Raw genomic sequence first — 26,250 nt, 5'->3', positions numbered from 1 at the left:
GCTGCTATGTTAAAAGATTGCATTCCCCCACCAACCAGGAAGATTTCCCCCATCACATTTCCCCCTTTCCTTTCAGAGTCTATGATTCTGTGATTGAATAAATGTAAACACAACTAAAAACGCTTGATTAAAGGAAAGTGGCATTTAGCAATTTTAAAATCCCTGTTCTTTTGAGCACTAAATAAATTTGGCACCATTAGCCTTAAGAGGATCAGTCTGTTTACTAGTGACAATTAGGTACTTACTTTTAAAATGTCACCCATTTTAATTCCTTCTCTCTTTAAAGCCTGCTTATTATGCAGACAGCATTTCTTCAGGGGAGGCTTACTTTAGGAAGGGTATGCTAATTACACCTAAATCTTATCCTAGCAGATAGTCTTAGAGAATGCTCTCCTCAGATGTTAGTATGTTTACTCCTTATTTACCTCCTCTGATTAACAATTCTGCAGTTTAAAACAGAACAGAGAGAAGCACTTAAAAAGAGCATTATGTGAGGCTGCAATTAAAGAATTACTCAAAGAGAGAAAATCCTTGAGCCAGCTTTATCACACACCCCCCTTACAAACATGCCTTGAATATCTTTGAATTCCAAGTTTAGATAGGAAAATGGATAGAACACTGTTCCCACCTTTTAGGAACTTGCTGTCAGGTAAGAAAGACAGTTAAAGGGACGAGGACATGCTAAATGTGTGGATTTTTATTCATTGAATTCACCTAACAATATACTTCTACCAGCCATATCTTGGGGTATGTGTATATATCATCGTATTTAGTCTTTATCATAGATTTATAAAACAGGAACCGTTTCCACTTTACAAGTAGGAGAAAGTGTTCAATGGAAGACTTAATCTAGTTTCTTCAAGTAATACTATTAGCAAATTTTAGTAGTGAAATTTGAGCCTGGTCTGCTTGTTTCTAGTGTATTATAGTTATCCTATGTTTTATTTATCAAAATTAAATAAAAGAAAGAGCATCAAAATAGTTAGAGTACAAGGAAATCAGTAATTCCTTTCAATTCACTTTTATAAACAACAATTGTGAGATTTGAGGGCTCAAAGCAGTTTCTTATAACAGAAGACCTAAATGATATGGTCATTAATGGACACTAAACATTTCCACAGATCCTTTGTGACTATTGGGTTTATCAATCAAAGGCTGTAGCTGGGTGTCATATCCAGCACCCAGTGTTGGGCCTGTGAGCTTGCTCAACAGTGAACGGCCCATCCACTAAACGCAACAACCTGAATTTGAGCCTGGATTCCACTTGGTGGAAGGATAGACCCAACTACTGCAAGTTGTCTTTTCACCTTCACACAAGCACTAAGGCACCCATGTCATAGGCACACACAATAAAAAATATATAATGTATAAATAAAACAATATCCACTACTAACTTGATTTCTGCTACATATAAGGGAATTTTTATAACAAGGCATTTTTTTATTGGTGTTTGGATCTCTATGTAGCACCATTTTCAGAAGACTTTGTGAATGAATATAAAACATGTGCAGACCTTCCTGGTTTCTTTCACTGTGGCTGTTTGCACCTCGATCCTAAAAAAACTTGTAGAATTAATATTGCTATCTTACAGCCCTGGTGAAGCATGTAGCTAATACAATGTATATACAGAAGGTAGGTAGGTGTGTCTACCTAGCATATGTAGGCATTTAAATGTTTGTTCAGAAAATGAATAAACACTTCTGTGGAATACCTTAGAGCACGTATAGGTGAATGTAGTGTGATCTTCAGGTTGGAACTCAGTGTACATAGACTTTGTAGCAAATGTAATCAACTTCCAAAGGCTAAAACTACCTACTCTAAATTAAAGGGACCATTAAACTTCTTTGGAGCAAACAAAGCAATTAGTTTCTGCTCTGTGTTTGTAGCTTGTGGTAATGCATTTTGAATAGAGTCCATTGAGTGTGTTTTTATTGATTATTTTTCAGGGTTTTAACACTCTATTGTGTGCAAAGATCTCTTAGAAAATTGAAACTAGAAGTCTCCCTTTAGTGATTTTGTCATTTTCCGTTTGTCAAACATTGATTTTGTGCATCTAATGGAGGCTGAAATTAGTGTTGTTTTTTTTCCTTTTTCTTTCTTTTCTTATTTTTTTTTTTTGGTGTTGTTTACTTCTCATTTGTACATCATCATTATCATTCATCAAGCTGCCAGTGAGCTCCAGGACTGGGGTATGAGTAAACTCACACTCTGAAGTCTGTACTGGGAATATTATGAGTAGTAGATATTTGCCACTGGTTTGACTATTATTGCCTTTAGAATATGTTTAATGAAAAAAGTTAAATATAGGACACATGTCCCAGAAACTAAAATTTTAAAAATAAAAATTGATAAAATTATTCCTTTCATATTTTTGAAAACTTAAGAGTTCCTGAACTAAAAAGAAAATATTCAGGATTCAAAACCCTACTCTCTTATTCAATAACATATATGACTCTGAGTTGGTATACATTTTGGCAATTGGCCCTTCCTATTCTGATCTTGGAGGGCACGTTTGGTGCAGTCCTTATAGGGACTTGTGATAAGGGAGTCACAGTGGACATCCAGGGGATACACTTTCTGCTGTCTAGCTTGGAAGTGTCTGTAAAGCAGATGCTTAACACTTGAGTGTATGTTTATGAAAATACATTTTTTTTCTGCTTTATTTTTTTCATCATTGGGATTGACTATGAAATTCTAAAACTGGAAATAAAATCTAGAAGAATATACTATCTCAAAGGTAAGAATTCTGGCTTTTGAGGGAGGCCACTGCTTTGATCATGAGAAATGGGATATAATGAATTTGGAAAGTCAAGAAAGAGAAGAAACAGATTAGAAGATATTCATTACAAAATAAGACAACCATGGTCTTATGATTTGTGAATGGCAAAGCACATGGTTTTCCCCTTTGGCTGGACTCCCGAAGGACACCCCAAAACCTCTCAGTGTCTTACATGGCTTTGCACCAGCATAATTTGCAATTGGTGGAAACTGCAGTGCAGTACAGTAGCTACATGCTGTTGAGCACTAGAAATATGGATAAAGTATGGCTGGGAATTTTGAGTTTTCATATTATTTAATTGTAAAATTTGAATATACATATGCTTAGCAGCCACCCATATAGTCAGTACAGCGAAGTTACAGTTATTGAAAGGGTGAGGGTGTGACTGCATTCACCTACTGTGTACTGTCGCCTATCCTTCCTGTAAATATCACGTATGTTTTCCTTCCCATTCTTACCTCGTCTCTGCTTGTTCTGTTCACATGCCCTCCTCCTTTTACTTATTAACTTGAGCCTTTCATAGCTTTACTAATATTTAAACTCTGTGGATCCTAACAGTACCCCAGCTCCCCACTTCCGTCTACTTTCCTTTTGTTTTTCCTCAATTACTGTAATACTAAGCTCTGTTCTTATCACATTTCCCCCCAAGTCTAACCTCATCTTAGCAATGCTACTCTATGCTTTTTCCTCTACCCCCCAATAGTTAATGAATACAAACACATTATTTTTTAAGCCAGCCATAAGGATATTTGCATTTGTGCTAGCTGCAGTGAATATTTTATACTCACAGTTTTATAGGCACTGTACCAGGTACCTTAAGCAGATGGGTCTAATTTAGATACTGGACTACATTCTTAGTCCACTGGAGATGAACAATACTTCAAATCTATCACAACCTAGCCTCACTTGAACATTGAAACCCCTCAACTGGAAGAAAACAGCTGGTAAAAACCCAACAAATAAAACAACCCAGCCTCACATGTCATAGTCTAGAAGTATATATATATATATATATATATATATATATATATATATATATATATATATATATATATACATACATACATATTTATCAAAATGAGTCCTGTAAAAATAACTCCATAGAAGAAGATTTGAGAAAAAATTTCATACAAAAATTAAAAAGGAATCATAAAAAGTATAACTAAATAATTGGGTAAAAAAATAAACTTATAATTAATTGATTAAAAATTAATACAAAGAAACAGTTAAACAAATAAGAAATAAATACAGGATATGAAAGAAGAATTCAATAAAGAGAAATGTAAAGTTCATTTAGTCACAAAGAAACCCAGTAGAATGCTTTACCAATAAAATGAATCAAGTGGAAGACAGAGTATCAGGGAGAGATGAAAAGAAAGATGAATTAGAATATTCAGACATTGACAAAGCTTTATTCACAGAGAGACAAACGTTAAATAAAATAATCTTGTAAATTTAATTTTTTTAGTCCAATTAGACATTGCTCATTTGTCAATTTCTTCCCCCAAACTCCACTTACAATAATTTCTCCTCCTCTTACAAACTGGAGTCTTGGCTGGATCAATAGCATATCACCAAGGTAGATGATATCACATATAATGTCAGTAATAATCCAGTAATGCCTGTTCTCTGGTGTTTGGTATGGAAAGGCAAGGCGCACTGGTAGCAGCCAACAGTTCCAGTGGTAGGCAATGGTGACAAGCAGGAGCCACAGGAGATAGATTCGATCTAGCAAAATAGAGCTGAAGTCACCCCAACAGTATCACACAAGCATTCCAAGAAGTTTCTTTCTCAGTTTGACCAAACTGAGACACTATCTTTATGTGTATATATGGTGTGGTTTGTGTGTGCACATGTGCATGCGAATGCACAAAATGTGTGTGCACTGGTGTGTAGAGAATAGAAGCCGACAATGGGTGTCTTCCTCTGCCATTTCTCATCCTATTTTTGGGGTATGGTCTTGCAGTTCATCTATTGGCTAGAGTGGCTAGCTAGGAAGCTTTGGGGATCCATCCGCAGTTGCTCTGATTATACATGCACTACCAAGACCAGCTTTTACAGGGATGCTAATGATCCAAATTCAGATTCTCATGCTTGCATGGTAGGCACTTTATAGACTGAGACATCTCCCCTACACTGATACTTTGGAGATAAGCAGTTTGCAGTAAGAACTTCTGTTAAATATTCAATACTGTCTGTCTTGAGTAGATGGCACTATGCTGTACAAAAGGAAGCAAAATGATAGTATCACTTTTCCCCAAAGTGGACAGTGTCTTTTTTGTCTTTTGACTAGACTGAGTCTATTCCAGGGGGGTAACTTCACTGTTTGGATTCAGGAAAGCAGAATCCTGGAAATTTTAGATGTGTCATTGCTAAGGTCTTCCTGAAGCAAAGGATTTTTTGGTAGTCGGTAATTAAGACCTGCCAATGGCAAGTAAGAGAAAGGGCTTCACCCTGCCAGAAGAGAGTTGGCTCTCAACGGGAGAAGAGAAGAAAGAGCCAATCCATTGAGCCAACCAGTGTCCCTTCACATGTTACTATCATGTGCCTCTGGGAGGATGCAGGAGAGACTCTGTTTGATTAGAGTAATTAATTTAGTGAAGCCATGGAAAAAGACAGAATGTATATTATATATGTACATATATATGATGTATATACACACATACCTCTGTGTGTGTGTGTGTGTGTGTGTGTGTGTGTGTGTGTGTGTGTATGCATATTTCCAAATTCCTTGAGGCTTTCTTTTCAAAGGTTATTTTGGTTAGGAAAAGCCCTAGCCTGAGTTTTAAAACAGGCAGGAATATTTTATCTCTTGTCTTCAACAGAGAAAGGAAAACAAGCCTTTTCAGATCATATAGTTTGAATTGCACTTTAAAGATAGATAACAGTGTGAAAAAACTGAAGCTTTCTCTGAATCTCTAGGTAAGAGGGGTTCTGGTGACCGGCGACCCTCCCAGTGGGATTCCCATTGCTGGTACCTGTGTATGAATCTATGCTTCTTGGAAGTCTCATTCTTTTAAAGTACTCTTTTGCAGGTACCCTCTGGAGTTTGCATGACCTCTTGCCTTGGTGATGTTCTTTAAGCTTAGGATTTTTGTCTTGTGTTGGTGATATGTCTGTAGACTTCACTTTATAGGAAAAAAGAGGAAATATTTTAATAGGTTAATATAAGTTATCTTGAGCAAAGCATTTAGCTTTGATGAAATTAGAATAGTTGAAAATCTTGCCCTGTTTGTGTAGGCAAGCAAAGCAAATCTCTCATGTTTAAACTGACATTTATTTTTCTATATGCATTATAAAGCATCATGTTGTACTCTCTAAATATATGCAAAAATGAAATAAAATAGTGATATATATGAAAAATACTGAATAAAATGAATCAAAACACTGAAATTGGAAAATAGCAGTTTAAAATTCACAAGGCACCACAGATCAAATGTCTACCATCCCTCAGGGTTTACTTTGAAGTTACATCACATCCTTCATACATATCCTTTGAGTTATGGGTAAACAATGCTCAAAATACTGTTTTCAATATGTGTTTATCAAACTATGATTTATTCCAATCTTATTTCCTCAAACATTGACTACTGTATAATGTATAGTATGCTTTGAAAACACAGCTTCCCTCAAGTCTATCTCATTCATTATAATTAGATTTGAAGATGTTCATCTGTTCTTAAGAACTCGTTTTTCTTCTTTCTCTCTTTAAATACTGGACAAGTATCAATCATAGTATATATTATTTTGTGCTCCGTTATTCTTATTTTTTTCATACCATACTTGTGCAATTATTAAAAATATTGATAATTGTCTTCCCTCATGTGACTGTTTTCTAATCTCCCCTTTCTCTATTAACTATTTTTTTATTTTGTAATATGCATTTTGTATAATATGGTTATTGCTTAATATTAATGATAACACTCATAGCAGGTATTGCTGGCTGCTTCTGCATATAGTCTGGGCCTAGAGATCACCTTATGTGGGCTCCCTATGTTTTCATCTGTCTGAAAGTTTTCATAGGTTCAAGGGAGTCAAGAATATGGTCCAGGAGCAACCAGACCTTGTGATTTGTCCCTCCTCCTGACACTCCCTTCTTCTCTTCCTTCCTTTCCTTCTGTCTTTGTTGTGAATGATCTGTGCATATGAGGTGTATGAGCAAGGGTGTGCACCTGCAATGATCTGCGTATAGAAGTCAGAGGACAAGTTTCAGGAGTCAGTTCACACCTTACACTTTGTTTTCAGGCGGGGTCTCTTTTGTTTCTGCTGCTTAACTCTCTAGGCTAAATAGACCTTCTGGGTGATTCTTCTGTCTGTGCCTCCCCTGTTGCTGTAGGAGTGCTGGGATTACAGATGTATGCCCCGACCTCCAGCTTTTCACATGGGTTCTGGGGATCTGAATTGGGCTTGTCAGGCTATGCAGCAGCAAGTGGTGTTTCCCACTGAGCCATCTTTTAGTACTTTTTGTTCCCTTTTGTTTTGAGACAGAGTCTCTTTTGTCTCAGGCTGCCTTCAAACCAGCTGTGTAGTTGAGGATAGATAGCTCCAAGCTACTGATTTTCCTGCCCTTCCCTCCCCTCGCAAGGGTTGCAATTATACACCTGGTCTATACAGTGCCAGTGATCAAACACAAGGCTTTGTGCATTCCAGGCAAACAGCCTATCAACTTAAACACTTTGCTAGCCTGGTGATAATTTTTTATGATAGCTACTTTATCTGTTTTTACTTTTATTCCTTGTGCATTTCTTTCTGTTTTTTAAGGTATGATCATTTATTTGTTACCCTTTAAGACTTATTTTTTGACTGGACTCAGAAGTAGAAGCTCTCAGAGAGGACAGCCTACGTCTCTTGGCGATCTGTTCCTGGCGCTTTTCTTTGGCTTCCTTCATTCTCTTGGCCAAAAGTTTAGCATATTCTGTAGCCTCCTCCTTGTTTTTCTTGGTTCGTTGTCTCTTTAGAGCAACACGACGGTGTTTGTGTTCCAGGACACGTGGAGTAACAAGACGCTGAATCTTGGGTGCTTGGTCCTGGGCTTCTTACCTTCTTTGTTTAACGGCTTTTTGACCACGTATCATCTTCTTTAGAGATTAAAAAGCTTTCGGATTCTGCTAGCTCTTTTAGGTCCCAACTGACAAGGCACAGTAGTGTTAGTCTAGGAATATCCTTCTCTCCTTTCTTTACAATAACCAAGTTGAGAACACTGAGATTGGCATCCACGATGCATCCTCGAACAGACTTGCGCTTCCTCTCTCCAGTTCTCCTTGGTCTATAACAAGAATGCCCCTTACTCAACAGCAGGCGCACTCTGCCATGGGTCAACACACCTTGCTTCATGGGAAAACCTTGTTTGTCATTCCCGCCACTGATTCGGACCACATAGCCCTTCCACTCTTCACCCAGAGCATCAGCAGCCACTTCTGTGGCCATGTGCTTCTCGTGGAAGGTACGAAGCTTGCGCTCATCGTCCACTTCGATGAGTTTCTGACAGCCGGTGACAGGGAAGGAGATATTCAGCTTCATCTCGACACAGCCGACCGCCTAGGAGGCGCCACGAAAAAGAGCCCTTGTGCATTTCTTGTCACATTTACTTTTGGTGTTGGGGATTGAGCTCGTGTCCTTGCACAAGGTAGGCTTGTCTACTGAGTTATGTGCCCATCCCTGCCCATTTTTATGCATGTATATGTATATTCATTTGTATGTGGCTGCACATGTATGTATGGGTGTGCATTATGTGTATGAATATGGATGCCAGATGACAAAGTTGGGTGCCATTTTTCAAGCACATTCTGCATTTCTTTTTGAGACAGTATCTTCCACTGACCTAAAACTCACCAAGTATGCAAGGCTTGCTGGACAGTGAGCCCCAGTGATTCACTGTCTTGTTTCCATCTTCTTGATACTCAAATGAAGAGTATGCTCCACACACACACACACACACACACACACACACACACACACGTGTGTGTGTGTGTGTGTGTGTGTGTGTTTTAACGTGTTTTCTGCTGATTGAACTCAGGTCCTCATTACTTTAGTTACTGAACTATTCCCTAACTCCTTTCTCTTCTTTTCTTGGAGTAATTCTTATTTTTCTGCTATATCTGGCCCTGGGGGTCACACTAATGAACCTTCACCTTAATTTCCTTCTTGGTCTCTTCTTGCTACTCTCAGATCTCTGAATCATTCTCAAAAGAAACTAATGCATCTAAAATTATTGTCTCAGTATCTGCTTTTCTGGGATCTAAGCTGTGTAATTGTCCAAATACATGTTCCCTTATAACTTCTTTCTCATTAGTACTTTGAGGGAATAATGCTTACTAGTTTGAGGGCTAGCTTCGGGTAAGGGTGAGTTCTCTCCTTCTGTCAGTCTTCTCTTGTAGAGAGCAGTCCTTTCACGCATCCTTTCAACCAGTTTGTGTAGATGGGCATCAGCATATCCATTTACAATTGAGTCTTCAAGCAGTTTGCTCTTAAAGCTAAATGAGAAAAAAAATAGAAATAAGTCCCTGAGGAGATACATACAGTTTTATTCCTTATGTATTCAAGATTATTTCTCCTTTTTGCAATTGAATAATACAACAAAAACACTAAAATAAAGTGGAGATAGTTCTGGTGGAACACAGATTGCCATTGAAAAATTAGATGGTAGGCACTTGCTTCAGCAGCACACATGCTACTGGAAAATTATAGTACTATAAACAGCAAATGTTCATTCTTGAAAACACATGAACTTAGGACCATGGTTCTATCATTAAACTCTGTCTCCAGAAGAAGGAAAGCTGGTATGGAAGGCAGGATGTAAGATGACACCATGACTTCATAACCCCAGGGATAACGAACATGCTCCTAGAGTTAGCACATGGTACATGGCATGATTTACTTCAAGACGAGGAGGTGGTACAGCAGGCTGATAGAATCATGTGAACCCTTTAAAAGCAGAGTTTCTCTGGCTGGCAACAGAGCAGAAAATCAGAAATTTGAAGTGTGAAGGAGAGGTTACTGGATATAAATTCCCTACCACATGGGGGAATTTTGAGGAAGAAGGGGATCATTGATAAGAATTTCAGGAGGTCTCCACTGACAGTGACTTCTGAGTAGCTGATAATAAGAAAACAGACTTTAGTCCTATAACTACAAGGATCTGAGTTTTTTGTAATTGATTTGTTTATGTTTTCATTATTCTAGTTCTTTTGCATTTCCACATACATGTTAAAATATTTTTTTATTCTTTGTGTCTTTCACATCATGCATCTAGATCACATATATCTCCCTTTGTATGCACCCTCTGTCCTTGTAACCGCCCTACAAAATAAAATAAAATGAAATTTAAGAAAAAAATAAATAAAAAAATCTCATCATGGAAGCTGTAGTGTGACACAGTAAATCATGCAGTTTACCCTTTTATCCATATATCTTTACTTGCAAGTGATCATTGCAAGGAGTCATAGTTCTGGTTCAAGGCCTCTGGTTTTTGCTACCCTATCTATACTTGGCTAATGCTGCCTGGGGGACCAGCCTCCAGACAGCCCAGGGCTCAAAAGGAATCCACAGTGTCAGTGTATACTAGACTTTTCTATGTGAGGGGGTTAGAGAAAAAGACACTCACACTCTCTCTTGATGGTTTCCTTCAGACCTGTTCTTTATTCTTCTTTTGCATTCTCTATTCTTTATTTTCCTGGTGATTTCCTTCTCTCATTCTTGATATTTTCCTTCTAATTCTATCTTTATTCTTGATGTTTCCCTTCTAGGTCCTTCTAACTGTCTCATTCCTGATGTTTTCTTTCTAGTTCCTTTTAACTTTCTCATTCTTGATATTTTCCTTATAACTCTCTCATTCTTGATGTTTTCTTTCTAACTCTCATTCTTGATGTTTTCCTTCTACCTCATTTTAGCTCTCTGTAACTCTCTTTTCTTTCTCTTACATCTTATATACCTCAGCAAAATCTTTCAGGAGATATAAAAGTTACAATATAGTTACACTGTGTTTTTCAAGTGAATGATTACAATGAATACAAAACAAACAGTAAAAACAGCATGTTTTCCATATCCCTTACATGATTAAAAATTTTATGTATTACAGGTGAAAAACACATCATCACAAGAACTCATGTACATTCATACCCAAGCAACTTGTTATAGTTTAACAGAACATGAGTAAGCAGAAAGTATTTTTTCACAGCCAACTCATTTGTTGGCAGGCTGCATATTGCAATTACAAAGAAAGGGCCAATTATTTTATCACTTATCTTAGAAGGTAATCTGATAAGGAATCTTAAAGGAATCACAAGCCTAAACTTTTATGTATGAAAAAGCATCAGTTAGCTCTACTTTAAATCTTTAGGATACTTACCTACTCATTAATAGTTTTTTATATCAGGAGATTGAGGGGAGAAACAGATATAAGCAATTAATCATCACCTTTGATCATCAACCAACCCTAGCAAGGAAAGTACATCAGCTAGTAACTGGGCTGCTTTGTATTTTTGATCTCAGCTATATGTCCTTGTGAACTTTAGGTTGTTTTCTAGGGTTTTTCATCTTAAAGGTATTATCAAAACATCTGATCTAACCTGAAAACTTTGTTTTAAAGCTTTGTTTCAGCTAATGGGACACCAAAATCTGTGATTGTGTTTTCCAGTATTAAGAGAATTAGAGCCAGCCTGACTCCTGGGAACCCAACTGTTTTCCTTAATCATTAACCTGAGCTGTGATCTAATGCAGCTCCTTAGGCGAAACTCATGGGCTCTAGCTGTGTAACATTTCCTTATATTTACTTTTATTTATCAAGACTCTGTACAAGCTAACATTATTATTATTATTATCAATTAGACAGTACAGCTTAGTGAGGAATCATCTTTATAATAATTAACAGGTAAAAATGCCCAGTAGAATGGGAAGTTTCCATGAGATACACCCACTATGTCACAGGCAGTGGGGATCTCCCCACACCCATTCACACCATGCCAGATACCAGAGGAAGATGGCAGCAGCAAACATGTAAAGGCACAGCAGAAGCAAAAGACATTTGGGGTCTGTGGTCTCTTGGCCTGCCTAACTGAGATTGACCCATCAGAGCATTTCCTCCAGGTAGGCTGACACCTTAAACTTCAACTGCCACCTGCTGCTCCTCTGATATGGCCACCAGCACTGGGCCCTCACTCCTCTTGGATATCCTGTTGTTGCCCTGTGTCATGGAAAGCCTACATTTTTTGGTCTGGCAGACTGGCCCCTTCAGTTGCTCCAGCAGATCATAGATGGGGTGGATATTGGGGTGGGCCAACTCATAACCCTAGTTCTGGGCCTGGGTAGTTGCAGGGTTGGTCAGCCCTCTATCTTTCCCTAGTCCTCATGACCAGGGTAAGCTCTCTGGCATTGCCCTGGCTAGCTGACCCCTTGCAGCCATGAGCAAGGAGGAGGGACCAGTTCTCCTGCTTTCCTGCTCTCAGGGTAGGCTCTCCCACACCTACACCAGCAGGACCAGCTCTACTGTGCTGTCCAGGCAAGGTGCAGGGGCCACTCTCCGGAGTGCTGCAGCTGGTGAGGGGTGGGAAGAGCTCTTCCACTCTTATGACCTCTGGGCCAGCTCTCACACCCACCACAGGGAAGGGGGGCATTCTCCTCAACCCCTGCCCAGTCCACCTTGTGGTGGGGCTAGATCTCCCAAGCTCATGTTCTCCTTGCTGGTTCACCTGTTAATAGGATCAGCTCTACTGTGCTGCCCAAGTGAGGTTCAGGGCCCATTTTACTGAGTGTTACAGCTGATAAGGGGAAGAGTCAGGGGTCGGGGGGAGGACATCTTTCCCTTGCCCCTACCACCATAAGGCAGAGGAGGGGGCATGGCTAGCTATCCTGCACTCAAGCCATCAGGGCCGGCCCACCTGAGTGGGCCTTTTGCTTCTTCTGTGCCTTTACATGTTTGCTGCTGCCATCTCCCTCTGGTATCTGACAGGGTGTGGAATGGGTGTGGGGAGATCCCCACTGCCTGTGATGTAGCGTGTCTATCTCATGGAAACATCACATTCTACTGGGCATTTTTAATCTGTGGGTTATTATGAAGACGATCCCTCACTAAGCTGTACTGCACCAACAGGGTCAGCTCTGCTGAGGATCTGAGTTTTGACAAAAACATGAATGAGTTTGAAAGTAGATTCTTTTGCAAAAACTCCTCAGTAGGTCCTTGCCTGGACTGGTTGATACCTTGATTTCAGCCTTGCAAGACTTTTAGCCAAAAGGGTAGTCAAGCCCTTGGGCTTCTGATCCAGAAAACATCCTCTGAGTGTGTAGTGATTTGTTGTACAACAAGAGAAAATCAACTCAACTGACACCTCTTAAGTAACTTCCATTCCGAAAAAACACAAGCATAGGACTACAGAGTATAAGTTGTAAGTAAGCTGGTATATTTTGTACATATCTGCACATGGTCTCTCCTCCTCTGCTGTCTGACAAGGGGTTTCAAATTGCAACTGGGAAGCCTGTTCAGTTTACTTAAGAAAATGCTCCAGGAAGCCCATACTCAGGAACTTCTATCCCTACCTTCTCCCTCAATGTGTGTATCTGTAAAGGTTTCTAGATCCCCAGATTAAGGTTTTTTCTTTTCCTTCCTTCCCTCCTTCCTCCCTCCCTCCCTCCCTCCCTCCCTCCCTCCCTTCCTCCCTCCCTCCCTCCCTCCCTTCCTTTTCTTCTTGTTCTTATTCTTGTTCTTCTCGTCCTTGTCCTCCTCCTCCTCCTCCTCCTCCTCCTCCTCCTCCTCCTCCTCCTCCTCTTCCTTCTTCTTTTCTTCTCTTCCTCCTCCTTTTTGGTAGTTTTGAGAAGACAGGGTCTCTCTTTGTAGGCCTGGATGCCCTGGAATTCACTATGTAATCCAAGCTAGCCTCAACTCACAATGATCTGCCAGCCTCTGCCTCCTGAGTCCTAGGATTAAAGGCAAGTGCCACTATGCCAAGTTTTCCATTCCTTATAAGTATAATGCATGCTTCTTTCATAGCTTGTTGCTACTTTTTCAATTGGCCTGAACCAAGAGAAACAGAGTTCACACCAGAACAAGGAGTGAGTATAACTTTTAAGGCTCACTCCTAATGACCTAATTCTCCCAACTAGGTCTATATTCTAAATGTTCCACAACTTCCCCAAACAGTGCCATGAGCTGGAAACCAGGTTTCCACACAAGAACCTATGTAGGGTGTGTGTGTCTCAGTTAGGGCTTCTACTGATATGAAAAGATGCCATGACCATGGCAACTTTTATAAAGGAAAGTATTTAATTTGGGCTAGCTTACAAATTCAGAGGTTTAGTCTGTTATTGTCATGGTGGGAAGCATAGTGGCATGCAAGCAGACATGCTGGAGGAGAAGCCAGGAGTTCTAACTTGGGTTGGCAGATAGCAGGAGAGAGAGACATTGGGCTTAATTTGAGCAGTGACACACATCCTCCAAGAGGGCCATACCTACTCTTACAAGGTTACATTTTCTAATAGTGCTACTCCCTTTGAACCCATGGGGGCCATTTCTGTTAAACCACCACAGGGGCATTAAGACTTAAATCATAATAATAGATATTTATCTGTAGTGAGTGCATGAAAAAAATTAGGTTTAACTTTGGTATGTCTATTCAGTTTAAAGTGTCCACATGATCTTGAGTAAGAGGGCCATATTTGTGTTAACCAGGAGGCATTAAAAATATAGTTCTGAAGGCAAGAATTTGATGGCTATCAGTTAAAGGGATATTTGAGGCAACTTATGTGGATAGAATCACCCCAGACTGTGCAATCTCAAGGTCAAGGGCAGCATCTTTTCTTTATAGTTCAGGAGACTGAGGACAAGATAGATTTTTAACGATTGCTTATTCAATGAACCTGCTACTTCTTACTTTTTGTTTGACCTTATTTGATTTGCTTCAATGCTTTAAAATTCTATAAAAAGCAAAGTTGGGTGTTGTTGGTTCATTAATTATAAAGTCAGGTACTTAAACTGTCAAAATGTCTAATTCAAGCCTTGAGATCTGAGGAGAATATTTCTCCTTTCCTGAAGTAGCTATAAGCCCCAACTGACTGTGGAATTGCCACATAATCACACCAGTTTATGCTGTGTGAATATACCTTATGGGCAAACTATGGAAATAGAATTAGAAAGTATGCTAGTATTTCACACATGTCAAATATATTTCCACTGTTACATATTTTTTGGAGTGCTGGCTGCAACATTAATGTGTCAGACCATTTTCTTTTCTTTTTCTCCTGCTTTTTTTCCAGAGGACTTGTTGCCCCTCTTCTCTTCCTATGTACAGATAGAAACTATGGACCTCTTTTTCTTTAGGTTATTTTGTGACTATGGAAAAGGCAAATGGCGATGAAGAGACATGTGTTTCATGAAGTAAAGATGCTTGAGGCTAAAGGAAGAAACAATGCCAATGTTGAGAGCTGCAGCCCATATGCCTCATTGTACATTAAAAATCCATCCTCATAAATTTGTAAAGAAAGATTTGGTAAATGGAAAATGTTTTAACACATTTTGATAAATAAACACAGAAAGAAAGTGTTTTTAGAGTTTCCTTTAGAAAAATGAGACTTAAAACTTACGTACCTACAGAGAGGAATAAAGTACTAGTTAGATAGATTCAAATTTTGTGACTTTTAAATTACATTTTCATTTATTCTCTCTCTCTCTCTCTCTCTCTCTCTGTCTGTCTGTCTGTCTGTCTCTGCGTGTGTGTGTGTGTGTGTGTGTGTGTGTGTGTGTGTGTGTGTGTGTGTGTGTGTAGTATGGTGTACATCTGAGGTCAGAAGATAGCTAGTGGGTGTTGGTTCACTACCTTACATCATGTGGGTCTCTGTGATGCAGCTCAGGCCATCAGGCTTGGACACATCACCTATACCAGTTGAATCATCTCAACTTTTTAAAAATAAAGATGCAGAGAGAAATCACTTTAAGAAGTTGGTGAGCAGGGGTAAAATTATAATCCCCACTTCTTCAACTCAGTCAGAAGTACATCATGATTTAAAGCTGAACAGATGACACATGCCAGGTTTTGCAGAGGCTCTTGCCTTCCAAGCAGTGGATCTTAGCAAGACCTGGGGGGATGGGATTCAGGTCTTCAGTACTGAAATGCAGGAAATACCTAATTGTGGAAGATGAGCTGGGAAAGAAAAACTTGACATTTGCATGTGGTGACTGATGTATCACAGTTAAGATGGGCTGGGGAGGTAGCTCAGCTACTAAGAGTGTAAGCTGTTCTTCCAGAGCACCAGATTTGGGTGGTTCACAACGATCTGTAACCCCAACTTCAGGACTTCGACACTGTCTCCTAGTCTCTGAGCACCTGACTGCATGTATAAATACAACATACAGACACACAGATATCTACACATAAATAAAACCTTAATGAAGTTCTCTAGTTTAAGGTTACTGCTGTACTTAAGACAAAAGAATGATTAAAGGTATATTATTCAGATTTTATTTTTGTTTCATTTATTTATTTTAATTTTTAACATGTAAAGTTGTATGTATTTATGGGTTACACTGATGACTCGATGTGTGTATGTAATTTTTAATGATTAAAATGAAGATTCTTTCATTGTAATTTCTTTAAGCACTTTAGTTTCTCCTGTTCAGAACTTTTAAACTTCTAGCTATTCATAACCATCTTAATAAATGGCTGTAAACTATAGTTTTCCTACTGTGTATAGGTCATTAGGACCTGTTTCTACTAACTAACTATGTCTGGGGACCTGTTGTCCAATTTCTCTCTATCTGTGTGTCCCTTATTCTATCTACTTCTTATAAGATAAATTCTTTGAATATCCACATGAGTGAAAACATGTGGCATTCATTCTATGTACTCCACCTACTTTATTTAATGGTATGTTTTCCTGTTCATCTATGTTATCACAAATAAACATTTCATTTTAAATGGCAGAACAATATTTAATGGTACATAACATACATATGTGCATATATATTATATACACATGTCACATCTTATTTAAGATGACCAATTTTTATGGGGAGATGAAATGGGTAGATGCTGTCCTCAGATAAATTCTTCTTTTAAAAATTATTGATTCATTATGTATACAGCGTTCTGTCTGCATGTATGCCTGCACATGAGAAGAGAACATAATATGTCATTATAGATGGTTGTGATCCACCATGTGATTGCTGGGAATTGAATTCAGGACCTCTGGAAGAGCATCCAGTGCTCTTAACCTCTGAGCCATCTCTCCAGTCCCTCAGATAAGTTCCTAAAGGAGATAGTTAAATCGAACCATTAGAGAATAAATTGCACTTTATTATATAAAGGGTAGACAAAGAAAATAACATGAGCAAAGAGGTGTTTTTGTGGTCCTGTAGAGTGAAATAAAAATTTAAACCTAGGCTCCAAAACTATAGATAATTGAAAGATCAATAGATATGTGTAGGAAACCATAGCAGAATTCTAAGGAGGGAAGACATCATTAGCTCTTTTAGAAAACAAGCTTGAAAAAAAGAAAGAAAATTAGTTGTGATAAAGAGGAAGTATGGCTTGAAGAGAGTCCATGTGTTCATGTGATGATGGGGCAGAAGTTGGAGAGATTTGCCTTCAAGCTACGAAATGCCATGGATTGCCAGTAGACACCACAAGCAGAGGAAGCAACACACATGCATGCACGCATTCACGCACGCATGCACATATGCACATACAGAGCAGCCTACAACCGGTTCATCTTCAGTGTTCCAAGATGACATACCTTTTTTTTTAATTTAATTTTTTTTATTTTTATTTTGCAATACAATTCAGTTCTACATATCAGCCACGGATTCCCTTATTCTCCCCCCTGCCGCCCCCCTCACCTTCCCCCCATCCCACCCCCCATTCCCACCTCCTCCAGGGCAAAGCCTCCCCGGCGGACTGAGATCAACATGGTAGACTCAGTCCAGGTAGGTCCAGTCCCCTCCTCCCAGGCCGAGCCAAGCGATCCTGCATAGGCCCCAGGTTTCAAACAGCCGACTCATGCAATGAGCACAGGACCCGGTCCCACTGCCTAGATGCCTCCCAAACAGATCAAGCCAATCAACTGTCTCACCCATTCAGAGGGCCTGATCCAGTGGGGACCCCTCAGCCATTGGTTCATAGTTCATGTGTTTCCATTTGTTTGGCTATTTGTCCCTGTGCTTTATCCAACCTTGGTCTCAACAATTCTCGCTCATATAAACCCTCCTCATTCTCGCTAATTGGACTCCCAGAGATCCACCTGGGGCCTAGCCATGGATCTCTGCATCCATATCCCTCAGTAGTTGGATGAGGTTTCTAGCACGACAATTAGGGTGTTTGGCCATCCCATCACCAGAGTAAGTCAGTTCGGGCTGTCTCTCGACCATTGCCAGCAGTCTGTTGTGGGGGTATCTTTGTGGATCTCTGTGGGCCTCTCTAGCACTTTGCTTCTTCCTATTCTCATGTGGTCTTCATTTACCATGGTCTCCTATTCCTTGTTCTCCCTCTCTGTTGTTGATCCAGCTGGGATCTCCCGCTCCCCCAAGCTCTCTTTCCCTCAACCCTCGCCCTTCACTACCCCCACTCATGTCCAGGCTGTTCATGTAGATCTCATTCCATTTCTCTGTCATTGGGCAATCCCCGTGTCTTTCTTGGGGTCCTTACGCCTGTCAGAATGGCTAAGATCAAAAACACTGAAGACACCTTATGCTGGAGAGGATGTGGAGCAAGGGGAACTCTCCTCCACTGCTGGTGGGAATGCAAGCTTGTACAACCACTTTGGAAATCAATATGGCGCTTTCTTAGAAAATTGGGAATCCATCTCCCCCAAGATCCAGCTATACCACTCTTGGGCATATACCCAAGGAATGCTCAACCACACCACAAGAGCACTTGTTCAGCTATGTTCATATCAGCATTGTTTGTAATAGCCAGAACATGGAAACAACCTAGATGCCCTTCAACTGAAGAATGTATAAACAAAATGTGGTACATATACACAATGGAATACTACTCAGCAGAGAAAAACAATGACATCATGAGGTTTGCAGACAAATGGATGGATCTAGAAAAAATCATCCTGAGTGAGGTAACCCAGACTCAGAAAGACAAACATGGTATGTACTTACTCTTAGGAGGATACTAGATGTGGAACAAGGATGACTGGACTGCTACTCACATCACCAGGGAGGCTACCTGGATGACATACCTTTTATCACCTGCCGTTTGCAACTTCTGGATCCATACCTGTGAGAGTCCATTGCTGTTGTTTTAAGCATCTTGATCTGTGCCCCTTTGTTGTGGTAGCCCTAGGAAACTAATTGAGTTAGCCACAAGGATAATTGTGACTCCACATGGGCATTTAGGATGGAGTTGTAAGAGAACTATATTCACTGTGTGTTAAACTGGAGGTATGAATTAAGAATAAAGACCTCTTTAAGTACATTCCATATGCAAGGCAACTGAGAATTCAAATCTGCATATCAGAAGGGAGGATTGAGTCGGAGATGTTGATATGAGAACCACTTGTCTAGAAGACATGGTGGAAATTACTCTGTGAGTGAGATCACTAGGAAGAGCTGCATGGAGCAAGAAAAGATTGGGATTCATCACCCTGGGATTTGTTGACATTTAAAGAGTAGCATAAAAAGAAGGAACTTAGAAGCAGCAAGTAAAAAGCTAGGTCTCAGTGAAAGAAATGTCACCAAGTTCGAAAACGGAGGTCAGTGATGTCTTAGGCTGTACACTAATCAGTGACAGGAAGATTTTAGTCTTTAGCACGGAAGCTTTTATTGGTGATATTTAAGATAATTGGTAAGGAAAACTTGTAAGGCCACCAAATTTTGTCATTTTTCTCCCCACTTTGAAGCATTTTGTTAAAAAAAAAATCATACAGAGCATGCCTTTGTTCTTTAAATAATATTTTGGATTTGATTCACTACATTTGAACCTTCTTTAACAGTAGTATTTATTTTCTCTAATGAAATCTTGACTTTGACTTTTTCAAACTTTACCTTGGGAAATTCCTCTCAAGAAGTAATTCACTTAATAGTGCCTTCTGTAATTTTTCCAAACCCCCAGGTGGTTAAACTCCCTTGAAAGCTGCTATTTCTATCTTGAGTTACATACAGGAACTAGGCAAACAGAATTCTATTCTAACTTGGAATCTTCTGGGGAGAGAGGAGCAGGTTTTTGTTCATTTGTCCTGTTTGAGTAATAAAGATAAATTCAGGTAGCTGCCCCCAAAAGCTATATTTGGTTAAAAAACACTTTGAGGGGTTATACTTCTGAATTAAAGTGGTTAGAAATGACATAAGATTCTGATTTTTAGTAAAATATCTGGCTGTTTACCATAAAGCCTACAAATTTTTACAAATTTTGTGACTACAAATATAACATCCAATTCTTTCTCACATTCACCCCTAATTGCTATGAAGAGTCTGGATTGTTGATGACATTTCATATATACATATGGTATTGTTTGTACACATTACTTTATACATATGGTGATGTGCATATGTATATTATGGCATATACTTTCTTATCCTAAATGATTCTTCATCTAGCTGTAACACACCATAGTACTTTTATGTCTTCAAGGCTTGTCTCCTGTCTTCCCATTAAGGATCTACTGTTTAAAGTATTGCCTCTATTACTCTGTAAATGGTGGGCCTTATGTCCATGATGTGATTTTTTTTGTTTGTGAATCACTTAGTAATGGCCCATAAATGTGACTAACCCTATTAAAAGTTAGATAAGTCTTTCAAAGTAACAATGGAAAACAATGAAAAGCATTACTACATAGATTGTTAATTCTGATATATTTCATTTCAATATTGGTTAAATTTCAGACAGCAGCAATGAACAAGTAGGGTGACTTTTCACTTTAAAATTTACTTTAAAATACATTTATTTATTATTATGGAGAATTTTATACACAAATACAATGTATTTTGATCAAATGCCCTCTCCTACTCCCTTCCATCAACTTCCCAATATTCCCCAACCAATTTTCCCTTTATGCCCTCTTTTTAAAAACCCACTGACGAGCCTGGAGAAATGGCTCCATGGTTTAGAGCACTTGTTGTTCTTGCATGGGACTTAGGTTTGATTCTCAGGACCCACATGGTGGCTCACAATGATCCCTATCTCCAGTTCTAGGGTATCCAATGTCTTTTTTTGTCCTCCACAGACACCAGACACACAAATTGTACACATAGATGCACACAGGCAAAACATTTCCACATACAAAATAAAATAAAATAATCAAACAATAAAACCCACCTAGTCTATTTAGTATTGCCTGTATGTACATGGGTGTAGGACCACCTACTAGAACATGGGTAGCCTATTAGGGGCAAAAGGATGATTAAATTTTTATCTTTTATTTTTCTGAACTTAAAGGATCAAAATGAATGCATTCACAAGTGTTTCTGAAAGTGTTGTCTTGGGGATGTTCTGATGTGCCCTTTAAATATGTCTTTCTTGCCCATTTATTAAATGGATTCATTATTATATTTTCTTTGGTTCAAGAAGTATAACATTCTATATTTACTTTGTTATGTCTTTAGTTCATATTCTCCATTTTATATACTCTTACACTTGTTTTTACTTATATATTTATTAAAAGTATCTTAATTTTTCTTTAATTTAAAGCAGCTTTAATGACATGTGAATAAAAACGCCACGATGAAACCCTATGCTTTTCATGCTAACTTAAAAATGAATTTTAAAACCTGTTCTTCTAGAATATGTTATGGAGTGAAATTTGTGCCCACAAAATTGATGCACTGAAGCTGCTATCCACAATGTGACTGTACACAGATGGGTCCTTTAGGGAACTTAAGTCAAGACCTATGTGGAGTCCCAAGTATGTCAGGACTGACAATCTTATAAGAAGAGGGGAGATAGCAGAGTGTGTTTTCTCTCTGCACACACAGTGAAGGAAAGACATCTTGAGACACAGGAAGAAGGTGATTTCTCCAAGCCAGAGAACAGCCCTCACCAGAAACCAACCCTGATGATAACCTTGCTCTTAGCCTTCTTGCTACCTGCACTACAAGAAAGTAGATTTTTGTCTATCATGGTATCTCCCTCCCCACCATCCCACTCTGTCCCTCTTCCAGCTTGACCCTCCCATTTCCCTATGTTCTCATGCCCCACTCCTCACCCTCTGCCATCCCCCTCCCATTCCACTCATGTAGATCTCATCCATTTCTCCTTCAAAGGATCATCTATGTGTCCCTCCTAGGGTCTTTCTTTGTTAGCTAGCCTCTCTGGAGTTGTGGGTTGCAGTCTGGCCATCCCTTCCCTCCCATTTAGTATCCACTTATGAGTGAGTACATACTATATCCTTCTGAGTCTGGGTTACCTCACTCAAGATGATATTCATGGGAATAGGAAGAGGCAGGGTGCTGGGGAGGCTCTCAGGAATCCACAAGGTTGACCCCACCTTGGACTGCTGGCAGTGGTCCAGAGAGTGCCTGGACAGGTCTACTCTGGTGACCAGCCTAGCAAATAACCTAGCTGTTATCATAGAGCCTTTGTCCAGTGACAGATGGAGGCAGATACAGAGATCCACAGCCAGGCACCAGACTGAGCTCCAGGAATCCAATTGATGAGAGAGAGGAGAGATACTGCAGGCGAGGGACGTCGAGATCATGGTGGGAGGATGTGCAGAGATGACTGGCCACACTAGTGGAAGCCCATGAACTGTGGACTGGTGGCTGTGGAGCCCCCATGGGACTGGACTAGGCCCTCTAGATATGGGAGATGGTTGTTTGGCTCAAACTGTTTGGGGGGCACCCTGGCAGAGGGATCGGGATCTGTCCCTGGTCTATGGGTAGACTTCTGGAATCTGGTGCCTGTGGTGTGACACCGTGCACAGCCTTGGTGCAGTGGGAAGGGGCTTGGACCTGCCTAGGCTCAGTGTGCTGTGCTTTGCTGACTCCCCATGGGAGACCTCGATTTGGGATATGTGGGGATGTGGGGTGGCTTGAGAAAGAGGGCTGGGGGATGGGAGGAGGGAGGAGGGGGGATCTGTGGATAACATGTGGAGTGAATAGAAAATTTCTTAATAAAGAAAAATGAAAAAAAAGAAAATAGATTTTTGTTGTTTAAGTCATCCATTTTTGCCATAAATCTCAGCAGACTAAAACAAGAGAAAACCCGGAAGCTCCCAAGAGGAGAAAAGGGTGGGTGGCTTCTTCTGTTGACATTGGGTATTATGGTGTGATCTTAAATGTCCTTCAAAGGCTTCTTGTCAAAGACCTGGTCTCCAGCCCAGGGCATTATTGGGAAGCAGTGAAACTTCCAGACAGAGAAGTTTGATAGGAGGAATTAGATCTTTGGAAGCATGCACTCGAAGGGACTTTGAAGACATTAGCCCCTTTCCTGCTCTCTTTGCTTCCTCACTGCCATGAACTTGAGCAGCTTCTCTGCATGTTGCCCGCAGGCCATAAAGCAGTGAATGACCGATCATAACCCTGAACCTCTGAAACCATCAGCTGAATAAATCTTCTCTCCTCTTTAGTTGATTTTTTTCAAGTATTTTACTGCAGCAACAGAATGCTAATGCACTAGGAAAATAATTGAAAAAGTAATGAGGTATAAAAGGACTAAGAAGCAGGTGAAAACGTGGGGAGTTTCGTTAGTGCAGAAACATGCTGGTAGAAGCTGAACATCACGAAGTCTTCTCAGGCTGTGGGTCTACTCACCTATTAACCAAACAAAAGCTTCCTTGAGGACTAATCCCTGTCCAGAAGCACTTACTAGACAGAGCAAGACATACCCAGAGAGGAAGTGAGGCTCTGTCCCCTGCTGTTAAGGCGCAGCAATTCCCAGCACTGCTAAAGCATGGTGGAAAGATGTCTTGCATTCTGACCCAGGTCCCCCCTCCCCATTAAGAATGAATTGGAGTGAGACAGAGAACTTCAAGAAATAGGTCTCATGAGGAGTTTAAAATAACTCCAACTCCTCAAGCAAATGTGAATCGCCTTGAAGCATTTTTGCCATTGCCTTGGCAGCGGTATGTGTGACTGAAGTCTGGGGGATGGAAGCAGGAGTTGGTGGTGCTGACACAGGCTTCATTCATAGGGTTTCCACTGGAGCTGTCTGAAGAGCTTCTGGCAGGGAGGGGACCCATTCAGAGCAATTGAATAATCTAAATGCAAATGAAGGCAATTTGTAGCAAGAAGGAAATCAAGACTGTGTGAGTCAATGAAGTAAAATCGCATGTGAGCCTCAGAGAAACCAGAAATAGCACAGAAGGAAATCAGACCAGGGAGAGAGAAGGAGATGCTGATAATCAGCCGTGCAGATAAGGTTATGACTCTGCATATTGGGGCACTGGACAGCAGAACAGAACTGGTGCTTGTGGTCACCTTTTGGGGCCCTGGAGAATCAGACTGTCTGTCAGCTCCTGATTAACAGGATTCAGAGGGGTTTGTTTTTATGACAGGTTCTTCTTTAAAAGTGAGTGGGGAGCAAATAGTGTTTAGTGATAAACTTCATTGACTGGAAAATATCTGTAGTTTCTTTTCTCTAAAAGGGTGAGTAAAAGACATAATTTATATTCTAGGTAGAGAGTTAGTGGCACTTGATAAAGGATATAGGATGAATATCCTGTATGATACTGAAGTCAAGGTGAGAGCAGTGCATACATTTAAAGGAGAGAGCCATTCAGAGTTGCATCTTTTCCTTGTTTGAAAAAGAGTTGAGAGCAGAAAGTGAGTCAAAAGTGAGGTGTAGGAACCAAACAGCAAACATCGGTGAAGGTCTCTGGGCATGTTAGTGGAATTTAAATAACTCTTGACTTTCAACTGATGAAAAGATGAAGTGTCTAACGTCTATCGAAAGGAGGCTAGCAACAAGCAAGATGGAGTCATAGGAGTCGCTGCTAAGTGCTGAAGCTCAGTGGCAGCTGTCCTGGAAGTCTGTCTCTCTGTATTGAAACTTTGCTAAAGATGCAAGCAGCTGGAAATAACTTCCCTGCTATTTTTAGCACTCATGTTTTCCTGAAGACATCTGTGCTGACTAGGTCACTGCCATACTCTTGATTGCTGTCAGTTATCTGCTGTTAAGGACGGACTTGCAGGATACTCATGCCGCCATTGAAAAGCCACCAGCTGATTTTTTTTTTAAATAAAGGTGCAAAAGCAGTTTAAAGAAGTAAAGATAGCACTTTTGACATATGGTGCTGAAGTAATTGGATATTTATAGGCAAAAAAATGAATTTCAACCTCAACCTCACATCTTATATAAAAATTAACTCAAAACAGATCATGGACTTCAAAGTGGAAAGCATAAAACTATAAAAGCTTTAGAAAACGCTGGGCTCAGGGCTAGCAAACAGTTCTAAATTTGAACCAAAGCTCAGTCCATGAAAGGAAAAACTGATAAATTGTAACCTGATCAAAATCAGAAACTGACCATAAAAGATTGTGTTAAGGGAATGAAAAGGCAAGCTACAGAGTGGAATGTTTACAGATTATGTATCTGACAATGGTGTAGCATCTAGAATGTATGAAGAACTCTCAAGTTCAATGGTAGGAAACTAAAGCAATCTCATTATTGGATGGGCAAATGTTTCACAGATGAGAACACTCACATAATAAATGCAGGAAAGAGATCCCAGCATCTTTGGCCATTAGGAAATGCAAATTCAAAACACTGAAGTATCACTATGAATTGTGTATTCATAGGCAAAAGACACATTTTAGGCTAGCTAAAATCAAAATAGTGACCAAATCAAATGCTAGCCAGTCTGTGATTTAGGTCTGTTATCTGCTGCTAAGGATAGACTGGTTGAAGACTCATGTCACCATTAAAAGCCACCAGCTGGGTTTTTGAAAGAACAATTTAAATAAGGAAAGATAATGGTCTTTCTAGATAATACACTGCTGCTCAAAATATAATATGGTACAGCCAGTCTGGAAAACAGCTTGGCATTTTCATAGTCATAAACATACAATTGCCATGTGACTATGTAATTAAATTCTTGGACAATCTTCAGTGAAAGAAAAACATGTTCATATACTATTTCAAATAACTCTAAACTGAGAATAATGCAGGTGTTCTTCACATGGTGAATGCTTAAACACATTTGTACATACATGCCATAGAATACTTTCTAGCAACAAAACAAAACAAACAAACAAACAAAACAACCAAAAACCCAGCAAACACAAACAAGTAGAAATGAAAAAATCTAGGGCCAGCAAGATGGCTCAGTGGGTAAAGTGTACCCTCAAGTTATTCTCTGTCCTTCATATATATGTTGTCAACATGTGTACTCCCAATTATAACATGCACACACAAAAATAAATAAGATACATGTAATAGAAATCAAAACTTTTTTTTTTTTTTTAAAAGCAGTCTAAGCCGGGCGGTGGTGGCGCACGCCTTTAATCCCAGCACTCGGGAGGCAGAGGCAGGCGGATCTCTGTGAGTTCGAGGCCAGCCTGGTCTACAGCGCGAGATCCAGGAAAGGCGCAAAGCTACACAGAGAAA

The 26,250-nt window shown here is 39.8% G+C and overlaps 1 protein-coding gene and 1 pseudogene across 1 annotated transcript in view; both read right to left on the bottom strand.

Moving 5' to 3' along the window:
• Positions 1–26,250, bottom strand: part of Cngb3 (cyclic nucleotide gated channel subunit beta 3) — a 170,418-nt gene that overhangs the window by 88,088 nt on the left and 56,080 nt on the right. The window contains exons 4-6 of the mRNA XM_052717246.1: positions 9,095–9,252; positions 5,758–5,907; positions 4,299–4,507 (exon numbers count right to left, since the gene is read on the bottom strand). Coding sequence (XP_052573206.1) covers positions 4,299–4,507; positions 5,758–5,907; positions 9,095–9,252 — 517 coding nt within the window. The remainder of the gene's footprint in view (positions 1–4,298; positions 4,508–5,757; positions 5,908–9,094; positions 9,253–26,250) is intronic.
• On the bottom strand, positions 7,558–8,299 carry LOC128096118 (40S ribosomal protein S6-like; annotated as a pseudogene).

Source organism: Peromyscus californicus, unplaced genomic scaffold (genome assembly GCF_007827085.1).
Source record: "Peromyscus californicus insignis strain IS unplaced genomic scaffold, ASM782708v3 Scaffold_5__1_contigs__length_169319896, whole genome shotgun sequence".
Taxonomy (NCBI): Eukaryota; Metazoa; Chordata; class Mammalia; order Rodentia; family Cricetidae; genus Peromyscus; species Peromyscus californicus.
The sequence above is the reverse complement of the archived record's forward strand: the minus strand, read 5'-3'. Positions and strand labels throughout refer to the sequence as shown.